Genomic DNA, 17,577 nt, shown 5'->3' with positions numbered 1-17,577 from the left:
AAATTGATACTGAAACATGGACCACCTATTACCATTGAGTCTGGAAGGTCTGAACAGCTTGATTATAAGAAGCAAATGTGACAGCATTTAGCATATGAAGTCAAGCACATGACAGTCAGGAATGAACCCTACTCTTCTCACCTTTGGAGCAGCAAAAATGGGGAGAGTTGAACTGAGTGCTGGCTGAGCTGGTCAGGTCTTCAGCCCATCAATGGCAATTTCAGTAACTGGGGCTTATTTGGGCAGTCATGCCAGCAGGTCACACACAAACCAGCAAAGGGGGGAGACTAATTCTGGAAAAGGGGGCTTGAAGTGGTAAGGAAGGGGGATTTATGTAGAGTTCTGTAGGATGCACTGTAGGATGACGGGCTTCAGACAATGTGTCAGAACCAGGTCAATGTGCAGGTATATTGTGAAATCCTACTTCTGAGTGAAGGAAGGAGAGTACAAGCAATGAAGCGAGACACTAGCAGGAGTGATATACGTAATTTGCAGCACTGCTCAGCTGGAAGATTGTGGCTGGTTACGACTGATGTTTTGAGCAGTGGTGGCAGATTCAGTCACAGAGTACTGACGTATTTTCCAGTTTGAAACTTTTTTTTTTTTTTTCAGGAATTTGCATTAAAATCCAGAGGGCTTGTTTAGTACTGATCTGTGGATGCCTTTTTTTTTTTTGTGTGTGTACAGCGCAATTCAAAGAGAATATACTTTCTGGAAGGTTACATCTAGCAACATAATTGATAAACAAGTCTGGTATTCTGGGCATTGAGTTGCACCTGGAAAATTAGCAGTAAGAACCTAAATTTGTCTTGTTCAGATGGACACCTTTATACATCGGCATTGACTGTAAAATTTTACTGAGCTGCTGAGTATAGTTCAACTTTTGTTTTTTGTTTTGAATTTTTTTCTGTCTTTATTTTGAGCAATTTCACTTCTAATTAAAACATGGACTCATTTTTCTGCTTTTCAAGTTTGTTTTAGCAAAGATATTTTTATGAAGAAGTAGATTCTGAAACAGTCTATTTTAGAGACACTTTATAGCATTTGTTACAAAGGATGAATAAACATGCATTATATCTAAATTTGCAACAGAACTCTTCCTCCTTGTGCCCTGCAGACCTTATCAAGGTATGAAAAATCATCATTGTAACTAATATATCCAAACAAAACCAGTTCTTAAAAACTGAGAGGAAGGATTAGTTACTTGAGTTTGCTGCATAATTTTGAATTACGGAGCTAACTGTGAAACTAGTTAGATTCCTTCACATACGTTGGTAATGTATTAGTAGGGAAAAGTGAAGGGCTGATGAATAATTAGCTGGCTATTTCTGGGTAGATTAAAAGTGAAACCCAGGTTCACCTACTTAGCTTTTAGCAGCATTTTACCCATACTTCATCTGTGTACCCATAGTAGTTCACAGATCTTCACTGGGCTCACACAGATCCCAATGTGGTTGATGTGCAAAACTTCCAAGGGCTTCTGAAACTTCTTGGGAATCTTAAATTTCTTTCTTGCATTGATTCCAAATTGCTCAGTGGATCCTGGAAGTTTGACCTCATTGCAGGTTTTTTGGATGTATACAGACTTTGAAATGCTGTTCAGAGGGATGGTGATTTCAGTCTTTTTTTTTGTCTTTTTTTTTTTTTTATATATCTCTGACAAACAGGTGTTCTTCTGTGTAAGGTCCACTAACAAAATGTTTGTTTGATATGGATTTATTTTTCAACGCTAAAACATATTTACTAAATTAATAAGTACAACATGCTTTGAACAGAGTCTCTGTTGTCCTGCTAGGTTTGTATTTAGTTGTATTTAATCATGAATGGTGCAGAGCCCAAAATCTGGCCTCACTGACAGCAACTCGTGCCTGATGTTGTCTGAGTGTTTTTGGATGAGTGTCTGTAGGACAATGTCTATGAAGACTCTTACATCAACAGGGCTCTTGTGGACTTTCTTCCAAGCTGAAATGCTGCTGAATCTGGAAGAATTTGGGAAAATGAAAAATTGACTTTTCTCTGTCTTCATTGAGTTCCTTGTCTTGCTCCTGGGAAAACTGTAACTACTGGAAAGGATGTGGAGGTCTGAGACTAGGGATGCTTTGAAGGGTGAGTGAGCACCAGTTTGGAAATAGAGTCCTGATAAGGTGCAGCAGCAAAACACACCAACATAACTGAGCATTGTGCATTGTAGGATACTGGTATCTTTTGTCTCTGAGAAATGCTGGGTTGATCTGCCATTGAGCTAGTCCAGTGCAGTCCCCCTTAATGTCACTTTGTTATTAATGACTTTGGTAAAAGAGTGTTGCTTCTGTCACTACTTGAGAATCATACATCAAATATCAGATGCAAGAATATCAGAAGTCCTATTCTAAGGAGACAACTTCATTTCAAGAATTGTTTCTAGTTAGAAAGGCTAAAGGTGAAGCTAATCAGAAATACCAGGACAGCATTTTTTTCCAAGGTGATAAAGGGAGGAATTTCTAGTTCATGAATTATAAGATAATTTTTCTTCCATTTGTTGGATTTTGACACAAGTTTCTCAATGCCAACTTTATTTTCATTGTACGTTAGCTTAGAGTATCATTTTAATCCTTTCATATGAATATTCAACAAACAAACAAACAAAAAAACCCTCTAGGAGCTTTATGGTGGGAATATGTCCTCTGAGCTTTGCACAATTCTCAGTGCATTGGAAATTTTTGCTTTGGTATTGAAAGTTAGAGATCTTAAGCTAATGTATTTTTGCATTTTTCTACGCATGGAGCAATTGTTGATTTACTATTGGTTGCACTGTAGCTTTTACGCGTAGCTTCAGTGAAAACATTGCCCTTCCTAGTTCAGGATAACTATTAAAGTGTTCTTCTCCAAAGCCAAAGTTCAATATGCCCATGAGATAAATATGGCTGCTCTTTGTTCATGTTTTTTCCATCATGTTTCATCACACCCTAAAGCCATCCTCCTTCTCGTAGTTCATTTTAATCTTAACAGACTTTTGTCATTTTGATGTCTGTGTGAAAATGATGGGCAGATACCTCTCCTCTTCTCATGGATCCTTGAGCAAATGTTTATCTGGGACACTTAACCCTGACAGTGAGTGTGTTTGACCATGTGCTGGAACTGCTGAAGGGAAGGTGAACTGCCATAGCCTTTAGCAAAACAATTTGACTATGCAGGCCTCAAAAGGGTGAAAAGACTGGGCTAGCTCATTGAAGGGATTGCTGTCTACCCTTTTCATTGAGCTGATTAAGAAATCTCTGTTCAGTTATTTTGAAGGGTATGAGTTCATAGATACTCTATGGTTTTCATGCTTGACAAAATCTCCAGATAATTTGTCTGTGATGCTTTTTGTTCCAGCCATTCCAAGTGACAGTGTTGGTACATGCCTATTAAAAAGCTATGGCAATCTAATTTGAGCTAACATTGTTCTGACTTCGTAAGTTAGTGGACTGCAATTACTTTTTAGTAAGATAATACACTTGTATAAGATGTATTTAGTGGGGGAAGGGAAATAATAAAGTCCTGTTATACAGCAGATAAATCATCTAACAGGACTAACAGGGGAAATAAGTATGCTTTCTTCTGGCTTTGGATGCATTGAAACTGGCACAGAAGTCCACAGGTTAAAAATCTTCCATAGTTGAGGAGCAACAGTTTACCTAATCTCTGAGATTTCTTGCAAATCAGTTGAAATTAAGTGGTCTCTTAGAAGTAATATAGGCAACCTTGTTCTTAGAATCATAGAACCACAGAATGGATTCAGTAGGAAGGGACCTTAAAGATCATCTAATTCGAACCCCCCTGTCATGGGCAGGGACACCTCCCACCAGACCAGGTTGCCCAAAGCCCCATCTGTCCTAGCCTTGGACACATCCAGGAATGGGACATCCACAGCTTCTTTGGGTGACCTCTTCCAGTGTCTCCTCACCCTCATAATAAAAAATTTCTTCCTAATGTCTAATCTAAATCTACCCTCGTAATTGATTCTTAAATTCAATACTCCTTGTCCTATCACTACACTTTCCGAAGAGTCCCTCCCCAGCTTTCCATTAGACTTCCCTTAGGTACTGGAAGGCCACTGTAAGGTCTACCCGGAGCCTTCTCTTCTCCAGGCTGAACAACCCCAACTCCCTCAGCCTGTCCTTGTAGGAGAGGTGCTCCAGCCCTTTGATCATCCTCGGGGCCCTCCTCTGGACTCGTTCTAACACATCCATGTCCTTCTTGTGCTGGGGGCCCCAGAGTGGAACGCAGTGCTCCAGCTGGGGTGTCATGAGAGCAGAGTAGAGGGGGACAATCACCTTCCTTGACCTGCTAGTCGTGCTTCTGTTGATGCTGCCAAGGATATGGTTGCCTTTCTGGGCTTCAAGCACACATTGCTGGCTCATGATGAGTTTCTCATCAGCTAATGCTGCCAAGTTCTTCTGCTCAGGGCTGTTCTCAACCCGTTCTCCACCCAGCCTGTATTTGTGCTTAGGATTGCATCAGCTCACATGCAGGACCTTGCACTTGGCCTTGTTGAACTTCATGAGGTTCTCATGGGCTCATCTCTCAAGCCTGTCAAGATCCCTTTGGATGGCATCCCTTTCCTCCAGTGTGTCAACCACACCACAGTTGCTGGCATATAGTAATCCCTTTCAATAATAAAACTGTAAGACAAGAAAAAATACTAAACCAGATACTTTTAAAAATTATTTTTTTTTATTTTTATTTTAACAATAAGAAGTGTCTTTCAGAAGTGCTGAATGCCTAGCTGTTCCCTGATTGCACTGACAGCAGGTGAGTTTTCATGGGTCTGAAAATCAGAAAATTTCAGATTTTTTCACAGTGTGAGCTTGGTGTGTTGACTAAAGTAGGACCACTGGTCAGGTACTGATGTGGACAGCCAATAAGATCTAAGTACTTGCTGCCTGGCAGTGGAGTCGGCTGCCTCATTCCAAGAAGATCCACTCAAGGAGGCAGCACAGCACAGCTGGTGGCTTTTAAATTCCAAATCTACCTTGGAATACACTAATATTACCATGGGACTGAGTGCACAATTACTATGAAGAGCATAGTTTTAGGCATGTATTTTACCGTGTAGAATTTTTGTCAGCAGTTCCTCTTGGAAAGCTTCTGCACTGAGATCTTTCAGTCTCTGATCAGCCTGAAAACAGCTAGGGACCATTTCAGCAGTTCTTGTTTGTATTTTTTCTTGGCAAGTCTACCACTAATATAAACCGGCTATTTTACCTATGCACCTTGAAAAGGTCATCTTGCTCTGTTGTGCTCCATTTGGAAGCCAGAAGCTTCTCTTAGAGGTGCTCTGAGTTGCTTTTGCCATAAACACTGGTTCGAAGTCCTAACTCTGTTTGGAACAGCAGCCAGAGTCCCCAAATGTAATTGTACTGTTGAGTGGAAAAATATTTTATCAATGCTGAGTGTTTTATGTGGAACATGCTTTTCCCAGCTGGCAGAACTTCAAGAATATCCAAAGTATCTTGTTGCGTGGTTACTGGAAGGCATATGATAACTGTCTAGGCTTGTTCCTCACATTGTAAGGGTAGGTTGTTTACTCTGTTAGCTTTATGGTCTTGATTTGCTCATGCGTACATGAATTATGCAAGGAACGTACATCTGTTTTACAGAAGCAAGGAGAAGAACTCAGCCCAATGTAAAGTTTATTTTCTGAATTATTCCATTTTTACCACTAGAAGAAGTATACAGAAATGGTGATAGTTGTTTAAAACTTCAGTATGCTGCATTTCTGAGACATGCAACTGCTCTAGCAAGCTTTCAGATGGTTTTCAAGTTTAGTCCTAAACCTGTGCTAGACAGAAAAAGTGATAAAATAATCCATTCAGAAGGGGACCTCTAAGACTTTTTTCTTTCCTCTAGCAGCACTCCAAAAAACAACTGTGATTGAGTGGAAGAAGACTAGAGGCCAAATCTCAATCATCACGTTTATTAAATTACATTAATTGTGTTTTAGGATGATAAAAAGTACAATAAATGCATCCCTTAAAGCTATGGGCATAGGTTAGGCTTTAGCGATGCTACTGACTCACTACTTAGAGTGGTAGCTACAGTAATGGCTGCAGTTTGGAAATCCAAATTGTTTCCTTTCTAAGGGAACTTTTCTGTAAACTTATTTAAAAGTAACATTTTTTCTGTGATGGTTAGTACTGTAGCATCAGCAGAAGCCAGTTATGGATTAGACTCTGCAGAAATGAAAGTAAAAACAGTGCCTGACCTGTAGCTTACCTTTGTGAAAGCCCGTGTATCCTCTTTTGCAAATATCCTAGGTCTGCCAGGATTTTGTTGAGTTTAGTTACACTATTTTACTGATTTTTTTTCCCTATAAGAAGAACCTGTAGCCTCAAATTCAACATCATCTTAGCATTTTCTGTTTTGACTGTTTGCTTTGGGAGATTTGTTTCACCTAGGGTAGGAAATTCTGTCTCATGATTTAGATCAGGACAAAAAAAAAAAAGTAAACTGGAAAGAGGGCAGCACATTGGTTACTGTGAAAGAAAGAAACACTTTCTACTAGCATACTGGTGACTGGTGTCCTGTGAATTGGAAAGTGGAGGCACTCTGAGAGAAATCTGAATTGCAAGCAAGTCGTCTTCATTTTTTTAATTGTTCCCAAGACTGATGTTAACCTGAGTTTAGGAGATATATGGCAATACTAACACAAAACAGGCTAGGCATTGCTAACTGAAGAAGTGCTGGACAGGAGACAGGCAGGAATTCAAAGTGTAAATTATGGAAAATCCATTTTTTGCTTTGAATTGTGGCACAGGACTGTAGAAATGTGAAAATTATACAAAGGCATGGTCTCTAGTTCCAATGGATGTGCTAAAAAATGTATTTGATGAAGGTTTGGTTTGTGAAGGTTTAAAAAAAATCTTTGCTAATGTTTACAAAATCCTTTACAAAGATGGCAATAATAATAATAAGAAAAGTTTAATGCTTCTCTAGAACATGCAAATGACCATCAGGTCATTTCTAGCACAGAGTGAAGATTTTCTGGAATGAACTGGATGAACTTCATGAAAGCCTGAGGCATTCCTGCAGCACGAGGAGGAATCCTAATGAGCACCTGGATGCAGAGCTCTCAGGGAGGAGAAGCAGCAGCCAGACTCTGTGGGCTCACAGACACATTTTTAGCTCTACAGAAAGAAAGAAGCAAGTCCCAGCAAGGTCATGGAAGCGTCCATGTGAACTGCAAGCTGACCTGCAAAATGGCAATGATCTATTCCACTGCTGGTCTCATTCCACATTCAGCACATAACGGGGCGTTTATTTCTCCCACTGTCAGTGGAAACATAAAAGCCTCTAAATCCATGTAAATTGCTCAGACAGAAGGTATATCAGTGCAGCCTGTTACTGTCCAGAGTTGCATTTCTTCCAGCAGCACTGTAAACAGCATTCCCCTGATTCAGCATCATCCACCATTTTCCTGCATCAGAAGGAGGATAAATTCATTCACTGCTTCAGCAGTGCCTGATAAATTTTTGGAAGACCCTTGATTTTCGAGCTTCTAGTTGGAGAATGGTTGGTTTGTGTATTGCCATAAATCTCAGATATAACAGTCAAAAATATTGTTATCAGAGATTTAGATACTCAGATTAACAATCAAAAATGTTCAGAACTTCTTTTTGTTCAGTTCTGAAAAGAGATAGAGCAAGATTCAGGCACCTGGAGTGGCCAGGGTGAATTTGTTGTCAGCAGACCAAAGACCAAATTCTTTGATGCCGTTATCTCTACCACCATCTACATTGTCTGACCTGAGGCAAACAAAGCATCATCTAAGTGCCTTGGATGATGATGTTAGGGAAGAGGCGCTCCCAGAACTTGTACTGTCTTCTGAGAACAAACTGCATACATAAAAACAAGACCATGGGAACCTTGAAGCTCGTAGGTAACCTCTAGGGTAGTTTCTGTGTCCTTGTGTTTTCATGATTTGAACTGCTCGTCTCTTGTCCTCCAGGTGAGCCCTCAGATCACTTGTCTTTTCTAGACACCTGAATCCAATTTTTCTCAGAAAAATGGTCCTGATTTTGGAAGATACATCTTTTTATCTGTTCTTTGCAAAAGGTGGTTGCAGGGGTGACCGAGAGCATCTCGTCTGGTGCAATAGCCCTGAAAGTGACTTAGGTGCCTCTGAAGGTTGCAGGCAGTGGATTAAATCTCCCGTTGGTATTCTCAGCCCCTGCCAAAATCAGACTTCTGCCTGCATGTGCAGGCTGGTGTTTGCAGGGTTCCTCACGACAGGTGGGTTCAGGTTTTCAGAGTCTGAGGCCAGTCCCATCTTTCTGCCTCAAAGGCAGCTGAGGCATGGGCACCAGACATCTAAGGAGCTGTGTCACACTGGAGCAAGGAATCCCACTTTCTTCTCAGCACTCAGCCTGCTGGACCATTACCATGACAAAGGAGGATTATTGACTTTCATAGCCATGATGCCTTTGATTTGAGGCTTGCTTTGATTTGGGGCACTAGGGTTCATTGGCCCAGAGAAGCAATGGTCTCCTCCAGGTGAAGAGCAAGGATAGAAACACATTTTTGAGAAGGAGGAGGAAGAAGGAAAGAACTAGAATGGAAGAGAACTGAATGGAAGCTGTAATGGGTGCCGTTAGTCTCTAGGAAGGGCCCAAAAGCAGACTGTGATTCCTTAAGACAATTAAAAGCAAATTGTCTGGCTGAGTGATCGCAGGGCAAGGAAGATGCTCCCCCAGACTATAATTCAAGGGGCTGAATGGCCCTCAAAAACTGAGAGGAGAGAGGGGAAAGAAAAAAAAAAAACAGAGGATGAGGCAAATGATGGAACAGATGTGAGTGCTTTTGTTGGCAAGACTTGGAGGCTAGCGGGATGGCGATAGGCTAATTTGAGGCGCATAATGCCAGGTTCCTTTCATATGCAGAACAGCACTTTGATCCAGTGTGGATGAAAGTGCTGAAAAGTGGAGAGGATGGCAGGGGGTCTTTTGTCTTTGACAAAAAAGGCATCTGCCGGGCTCTAACCCCCTTTTCTCCACCCCCTTAGCCTAGCAGGCCACTCCAACAATGCTAGCAAAGGGGACAAGTGTCTCCTGACAGCTGAAGAAATCTCCAAGAGCAGAATGAGGCTTGCAGCAATATGTATACCAGAGAGCTTAATCGATTTTTTCCACAGTACAAAAAGGGAAAGGGCTCGGGGAAGACAGAGAGATCACAGTGGAAATGGGAGGTGGGAGGAAAAAAATCCCTTTATAATAAACTTGTTACTTTTGTTCTCCAAATACATCTTTTCAGGAGATGCTTTGATGCTAGTATGAATACACTTAATGGAGCGGGGTAGGGTAGAGTTGCTGGGGCGGGGGAGGTGTGAAGTAAGGAAGAGTAGTCTTGCAGGGAGGACAAATGTAGGGTGATTTCTGTGGATTCCAAAACAGGAAAGATTTTGGAATTAATAAAGCACAGTGCAATGCAAAAGACACCCAGAAGGTAGACACAGAGTTTGTGTAACATTTGTTTGAGGAATTCAGATTAGTACGAGTTCTTGGGTTTGATTTCTGGGCAAAATGGAAAACTTTTCTTCAACCTTTCCTTCTTTTTCTGTTCTCTTCTTAACTTCTTGGACTGATTAGAAATGAAAGCACTTCAGGACTAAGAGGGGATCTGGGAAGGCAAGTGCTATTTGTGCCAAGCAAATACAGCAGTTGCAGATCCGCTGCCGATCTGATTCCTGATTCTCCATCTTGTGCTCTGTCAACTCTCTCCCAGCTTTTCACATCTGGTAAACAAGACTAGGATCGAATCCCCAAAGTTTGATGACTGTGGTCTTCTTAAATACCACTTTGTACCTAGTCTAATGTTTTCTTTTAGAAATAATGACAGATAAGAGTTATCGACATCTGAGCGAGACCCACCTCAGCAAATTAAATCATTTAAGAACAGAAGGTTCAGGGGTCTTCTTTCTTTTGAGATCCTGACAGCGTTTATCCATTGCTGTTTACCAAAGATAACCTTCACACCGGGGCACAGCTTTAAGCAACACCTGGTGCTGCTAAAAGCTCCTCCCTCTCTACCCCCACACGTCCCTTTTCTTTCTACCCGGGATTTACCCTTCTCCCAGGAAGGTGCAAGTGATACAGAAATAAGGAGAAGATATCATGTTCCTTGACAGGCTCTACACACACTGATGCCAAGCTGTAATCCTGTGTAGTTGTTCAGTGGGTGTGCCATGGTCACCCTCCAGCAGATGCCACCATCCAATTCAAACCAGCTGATGTGGAGAGTATTTTGGCAACAGCATCTCCTACCTTCAGCTTTGAAATGCCTGCTGACATGAGTTACTATAACTCATTGGGGAAGACTTGGAAGGCAATTGATGCTCCTTTGATTCCTGCCCATTTGTCATTCCTTGACTTTTTGAGCTCCAAGTGCTTGAAACGTAGTTGAGAATGGTGCTGAGGGACTTTGTGTGCTCCTGCTGCTGTCAGCAAGGGAGCTAAGACCACCCCTGTCCTTCACACACCTCCATGTGAAAGTCACCTCCCAGGTGGGCTTCAGGTGGTTCTTGTGTGGTTTTACTCTCAGCTGCTACACACAGTGATAGGATGCAGGACAAGAACCAAATTGGGAAATACGTTGCTCATGGGGAAGCCCATGAGCAATACATTTCACTGACCTGGCAGGGAACAGCCTGCCAATATATTTCCCTGTCCCCTGACCTGGCAGGGAACAGCCCTCTGTACTCCTCCATGCCAAGGAAAAACAGCCCACACGGCACCACAATAGCCAGATGACAGAGCTGAGCAGTCCAGGGCAACCTGTTATGTCCAGAGGCAATTGTGATCAGGACAGTGTGTACAAATCTCAGGGAGTAAGCTTGGGACACTTTGTTCTTGGAGGTGAAACATGAACCACCTCATTATGAAAAGTCTTTGGTACTTCCCCAGCTGGGCAGACACATCCTTCAGCTGCCACCATCTTGAGATTTCTCCGTGTGTCCAGTACCAACTCTTGCATCTGCACACCAGAAGGAGACACCCTTACCATAGTCCAGACAGCTGCCAAAGCTGCCTTGCCATGACTTCTTTGTGTCATGCCAGCAGTATGTCTGGAAATACGAAAGGAGTGGGTTGTTGCTTTTCCTGTGTAAACATGTGCGGTAACTCTTCGTAACTGCAGGTAGTCATTTCAGTTTTAAACTGTGCCCTTAAGGCAGGTTTATGTAGCAGTTCACAGTTTACTGTGTGCTAGTTTTTTGCTGCTGGTATGTGGGCATGAGGAGAGGAAGATGCCTGTGTGGTTCAGCCTGGTTGCTACAGTCCAGGCCAGGTGGGTGAGCCAGTTTGTGGGAGAGACTGAGTCTGTTTCCCCTGAAACATGCTGCAAGGCTGGAGGAAAAATGTGTGTGTGGAGCAAAGAGTAGCCTGCAAACATAGAGCCAGCCCAGATAAAGCGACAGCAGGAGTGCAGGCTGTGAGAGCACTGGAAGGTTTGATTTGTTTTCATGTCTCATCCAGAAGGCTGGTGTTTTCTCCACAGAAGATGGCTACCCTCAGTTGGTTTGTGTTTGGATAAAAATCGAACTGTAAAGATTGCAAAGCCTTTGCGATGTGCATACTCTGCATCGAGGCAGAGCCACCTGACCAGCTCAGGAACCCCTCGCAGATCTTGCTGCTCCGTGGGCAGGGTCAATCTGGTCATTGTTTCAAAGGCTGCAGCATTTAGTAAGGACCATATTGTTTTAGTGGTACATTGTCCCAGTGAATCCTGCTATGGTAGTCCAAATAACCTACAAAATCAGCCATACCCATGGAAATATTTTTGGCTGCACTGGTTGTACATATGAGCTTTTCCTGGCATAACCTAGCAGTCCTGGCTGTAGAAACCTCACATTTTCAGCACGGATTTGGCTTCTGTCTCAGTGAATCTCATCTGGTCATTAACGTCCATAACGTGTGGGAAGTGAAGCCAAACAAATGGAAAACAATGGCTTCAGAATGCAATAAACCCCAGCCTCCATGCAAACTTTTGTGCAGAAATAAAGTGGTTTCAATTTGTTTTTGTTTAGTTTACTTCCAAATGAAGCAAACATCCTTTGTCAGATCTCCTCAGTTAGTCTGATGTAACTTTCCTGAGTGGTTAGTTTGATATAAGTTTCCTGAGTGTCCACCTGGAGCTATTCTTTTAATCAGGTGCAGTGTGGCTTCTTGCCCCTTTTAAACACACGAGATGGGAGTGAGTGTTGCTATTCATGAACACCATTCCAGAACTAAAGATAAATTTTGTGTTCTCATATTCAGTTACATAAACAGTGGTTTGGATCCAGGTGGGCATTGTAGTGGAGACAGCATGATTTCAAGCTCTGTGCACTTTTCTGGATTGTTGTCCTGGGGAAGGGCAAATTATGCCTGTTTGCTCCTATATCTGTCCTGTCCTGGGAAACCAAGACTTGGTTCACACAACCTGAGTACATGAAGACTCATGTGTGAGTTTCATGTTATTGACAAATACCTCTAGTTTCAGAATGCTTTTGTTGGTGTCCAGGAGTTAAATCCACAGAGACCTTGTCAACCTGCACAGTGCCATCTTGGAAACAGAGCTTGGAAAATAAGCTCTCCTAAGAGTAATTCTGAAATGTGTTTGAAGACATCAGCAGACATCCCTCAGCTTACTTTCTTTAGAAATAAAGAATACTCAGCCAGTAAATTATAGGAGAACTTTTTGCTTTCTTGTGCCTTTCAAATAGAGGTCATCTGTGGGGATGCCTGTGCCAGAAGCCAGTGGGGTGGCAGATCTCTGGCTCAGGCCCTGAGGCCACCACCAAGCAACACTGACACAAAAAAACCGGTACAGGATCTCTGCTGATCTCCCCTAGGGGTAGGATCTGCTCAGCCACTACTCTGGTGGTTATTCTAGTAGATGCACAGCTTTAGGAAGAGAGACTGTGGGAGCATTTATTTTCCAAGGTAAATGCTGCGGAGGTTGGAGCGTACGTCAGGGGCCGCCCTGTCCTTGGGGAAGGTAGCAGCCTGGGGCCCTGCCAGCCACTTGGCCTCCCCAGGCAGCTCCTGGAAAGGATTTGTGCTGGGAATAACTGGGGGAGCCAGGGGAGCATGAAGCAGGAAACAACAGGGTGAAATCTTCCATGTGGATGAGGAAGAAGGGGTGAACAAGGGAAGCCATGCTTATTTGAGGTGTGGGGATCGGAGCCTGTCAGGCCTAGGCCTCTACGATGACTGGTAGACTGCTGTCTAGTGGAGCAAGAATGCCTGTCTTTCAAAAGACTGTTTAAATAAAAAAACCCCTCTTTTGTATGAATGACATCACAGGCAAAGCTACTCAGCGTTGCGTGTTGCGAGTTAATTTCCTATATTCAGGTCTGTGGGACATGGCAAGTAAATAGCTGCAGACCTGGAGGAGGCCTGGGTTGGTGAAACGTGGATTAGGGTACTCGGAGTGGGAGCAGCTTCAGAGAGTCCTCAGAGGGCGGTTGCGTGTTTGTGACCTCCTCGAGGAGCGAGTCGAGAACTCACAAGGAACTCTGTCTTTTCCTCCTTCTCCCCTCCCCCAGGTGATCTTTGCTTTGAATCAGACTCTCTTGCAGCAGGAGAGCCTCCGAGCAGGCAGTTTCCAGATCCCCTATACGACAGAAGACCTTATCAAGCATTACAACTGTGGGGACCTCAGCTCCATCATCTTCAACCATGACACTTCTCAAGTGAGTCTTGCCACCGCAGCCCTTGTGCTACGCACACGTCCCGGTAGCGCTAACCCCTGTCTCACGCTTGTCTCTCCTCAGGCAGGCCCTTTGCAGGCAGGGGCCAAAGACAGCTAGCCTGTCTTTTTCCTGTGCCTGCTCTTCCAGGAGTCTGCGCTAGCTCACCGCCGTCTTACTGCACACAATCAGTGAAGGCGCACCTGGCTTTCCCTTTTGGACGAATGCTGTGTTTGCTTTAGCATCAAAGCTCTATGAGTTAATCCTTTGTTTTCTTAAGGATCCTGTGGAATTGCGCTAACTTGGGTAGGAGCGAACGTAGTGCCAACAGAGGGTAGAAGCAGGCTCTTTTGTGCAAACAGTGATAGAGAAATGCTCTCTTGACTTTGACACTTGTGTAAGGCTGGGCAAGTTGCAAGCTTTTTCATTTCTCCTATCAGTATGATCCTGCACTGTAGGTAAGGCGCAAAGAAGAGAAATGGAGTGAAACAAAGAAAAAGATAGATTTAGACTGAATGTCAAGGAAAAGAAAACCTCAGAGGCCTCACAGACTTCGTTTATGGAGGCGGTTTCCCAAGCAGCACAGTGGAATGCAATGCTCTGATCTTTAAACCACAAGAAAATGCCCAGCAGGGACCAATTTGGCCTGTTTGGGCTGTTAGATAGCTAACCTCAGACTGAGACATCAGGCCACTCTTTATTCTTGTGTGTGAGGTACTGCCTGGCAATTTGTGCACTTCAATGAAAATGAGGCTCTAGCCTCGCAGCGCTGAACAAGCGTGTGTTGGTAACTGGGCTTTCCCTGCTGAGTAACAGTTTTCATATGGCCTTTTGATACGTACAGTGCAGTGCTGCAGAGCTGGAAATACTGTCATACTAACCCTTGCTTCTCTGGCACTGAGCTTTGTGCGCGCGTTACCTTCCTGTCCTGTACACCCTTCAGCCTGCCAGTGCTGGCAACCTGGTTGTTAATAATGCTTAGCTCTTACGCAGTGTGTTTCATTCATAGATTTGAAAGGGCTTCTCAAAGGAGGCCAGCACTGTAACAGCATACAGATGCTGCACCACTGTTCTGCTGAGGTGTTACAGACTGCAGACAGCTGATGTTGCCTTGGGGGCCTTGGAAAGAACAGCTCTTGCCAAGACATGCTCTCCAAGGGAGCAAGTGCCCTTTACTTAGACAAGCGGCTCCTCCGCAGGGCAGTCTCCATCACAGCAAAGCTGAATAGCCTGCAAGTTGAACAGCTTACATTTTTAAGGAGAACTTATCTGTGAATTGTATATGACCCTGTGTTTGACCCACTGTAGGCTAAACACCCTTTTGCAACAGGCGGTGATAGTCTATGAGTCACTCCAGAGCCTCTTCAGGTGCTGCATCCTTGCAAGGGAAAGCACCTGGCTTAGTGACTCTGCTCCCCAGCAAATGTCTCTTGCAGACCCTGTTCTTAGCAGTCCCTATAGCTGCAATGTCCAGAGCTACTTGTGGGAGAAGGCAGGGTGGCTGTGACTCCAAATCTGTGATTCTCTCCAGTTGTAAGAGGTTGGGGTAGTATGCAGCCACAACAGTCCTGGGGGCCCCAGGAGATGTACTCAGTATTTGAAAAAATACCTTGAAGACCGGAGAACTACAGCTGGTAAAACTTTATTTCCTGACAAAATCTGGCTCTCCTTTTTTTCAGAAAGTTTCGGGATGTTTTTGTTAACTAATTCAGAGTGTGCACTTATTCTTTGACAGCCCCAAGGGTCTGATACTAGTCAAACTCTCCTAGAAGAGTGTACTTATAATTATAGTTATGTCATACCCAAGGCAATTTCAGGAAGAGGTATGTAGTTAAAGATAGCCAGGGGCAAATATTTACTTTCTTCAGCCAAGCAATCAGGATTTGGGATCTATGGTGTGGCAAACTGAGAAAAATGTGTTGACTTTGCCTTTAAAAAAAATAATCATCTGGCTGGCTTATGAAATGATGTGTTGAGAGAAATGGAGCACTATGCATTATTAGAAGTTTGTTGAGTCATTTTTGGCTTTCTTTGGGTTTTGTCCTACTGGATGTGTGTTGAGAGACAAGGCAATTGCCACATTCAGTGATGGAGCAAAAAGCCTGTGCATGATGTCTGCCTGAAATAAGTGGCCCTTTTTGAAGACTTTTTTTTCTTTCTGTCTTAGGTCCCAAATTTCATTAATGCTACACTGCCAGCCCATGAACGTATTACTGCCCAAGAGATAGACAGCTACTTCCGTCAGGAGCTCATCTACAAGCGAAATGAGCGAATGGGCAGGAGAGTGAAGGACCTGCTGGAAGAGTACCCAGACAAGAGCTTCTTCTTTGCATTTGGAGCTGGTATGTGATTGAAGTGCTCTTCAACCTGAACACATTATTTCCACATCCCTTAGAAGCTTTGTACAAGTGGTTGCCCCAGTTTAGAGAAGGGTCAGTACTTTCACCTTGGTGGACACAGAACACCTGGTTCTGTGGTCTGGTAATTGCACCATACTAGGAAAACTTTCTGCAGTATGCAAAGAGCTCACAACATATGCATTGATTATAATATTTATTAGTTACAGACTTGTTTCTTCTATTTCATATGCACATAGCCACAGATACTGAACCAACTGTAGTGCATACACAAAAGGAACAAACTCTTACACAAACATGGTTATGCTCTTGTCAACCAAAGTAGAAGGGCAGAAGCACAGAACTGAAATGAAAGGTAGCAAGAGGTTGCATCAGCAGTTGAACAAACCTTTCAAGAACACATCCAAAAGAATAACATTCCAAAGTGTGTGAATCTAAGGGACCTTCTAAATGTAAGGGGAGATGCAAGGCACACTTTCACCTTTCTGCTGCAGATCACTGCCTCTTCCACTGCACTTCCACAACTACAATGGAATTTTGTCTGTCCCTATTTTGGAGCAGAACATTGTTCCCAGAAAGGGAAAAACTACCCCATCTGCTCCTTAGCAGCCAGCAGGAATCCATAGGCACATCTAGTGTGCACATCTGACTCAGTGAGGTTAACACCCGTAGTTCAGACTAGGGGCGGGTGGAGAGTGTAAACAGGATTGTTTTGCCTTGACTCCCATGCTTTGTTCTAGCTCCAGGGAAGAGAAAAAGTGAGAATGAGTGCAGGTGCTAATTCCCACAGAAGCAGTGCATCCTTTCCAACATGAACCATGTGGGCCTTGTGAGAGAGGGAGAACTGAAGGCACTGTCAGGACCCGTGTGATGTTTTCTGCTCTCAATGGCTACTGCTTTAGTGAGGATGGAAGATCTAGACAAGGAAAGGAAAATATTTACTTAAACAGTGTAAAAGCATTAGTATTTGAAGTCTGTGACAACCTCCTCACTTGCAGCAGGGAGCTGTGGTTACAAACTTAACATAATAAGGGTCCTGTGTGTGAGGGCAGAGGTAATGAAGGGTGGCTGATAGTGTCTGTTCAGGCATGCATGAAGATTTGCTATCTCCTTGCTGTATCACTCTGCTACGTGCAGCTCCCTATCAGGAAGTAAGGTGAAGCAGGTACAGCTTGTATAGATTTTGGACTCGAAGCTAAGACAGGGGCTTGGTTGTACTCCAGTAGCTGATGTGGTTCTGACCACACTTGTCCCTGCAGGTCTGAAGTTCCTGATACATCTGCCCTGAATGCCAGCTGCATCAGTTGCAGGTAGCCATTCCTCTGTGAGGAGGGCTAGTCATGGATGTCAGGGCTCCAGTAACTGGATCACAACTGAGGAACGAGCAGTCAGGCTCAGATGCAAATGGGCAGACATGCATGCCAGTCTTGCTCTGAGTTGGTCCTGTCCCAAGAGTTGGAGAGAGGAGAGCCTCTCCACCTCCTCGCACACACACACTGCATCCCAGTAGCTGGGCTGGATAAATCACCTATC

At 43.6% G+C, this 17,577-nt stretch overlaps 1 protein-coding gene across 5 annotated transcripts in view; it reads left to right on the top strand.

Annotated features, from left to right (window-relative positions):
- The window catches only part of LOC310889888 (metalloprotease TIKI1-like), a 75,111-nt gene that overhangs the window by 34,770 nt on the left and 22,764 nt on the right, over positions 1 to 17,577 (top strand). For 4 of the 5 annotated variants that reach the window (XR_014576874.1, XM_083818114.1, XM_083818113.1 and 1 more), the window contains exons 3-4: positions 13,544 to 13,690; positions 15,855 to 16,029. Coding sequence is in view for 4 of the 5 variants with exons in the window: in XM_083818114.1 (XP_083674240.1) it covers positions 13,544 to 13,690; positions 15,855 to 16,029 (322 nt within the window). In the remaining variant the exon portion in view is untranslated. The remainder of the gene's footprint in view (positions 1 to 13,543; positions 13,691 to 15,854; positions 16,030 to 17,577) is intronic. The other variant, XM_083818112.1, reaches the window with a different exon arrangement.

The sequence above is a fragment of the Anser anser genome (genome assembly GCF_964211835.1).
Source record: "Anser anser genome assembly, chromosome: Z".
Taxonomy (NCBI): domain Eukaryota; kingdom Metazoa; phylum Chordata; class Aves; order Anseriformes; family Anatidae; genus Anser; species Anser anser.
Note: the sequence above shows the minus strand (reverse complement) of the source record. Positions and strands in the feature narration are given on the sequence as shown.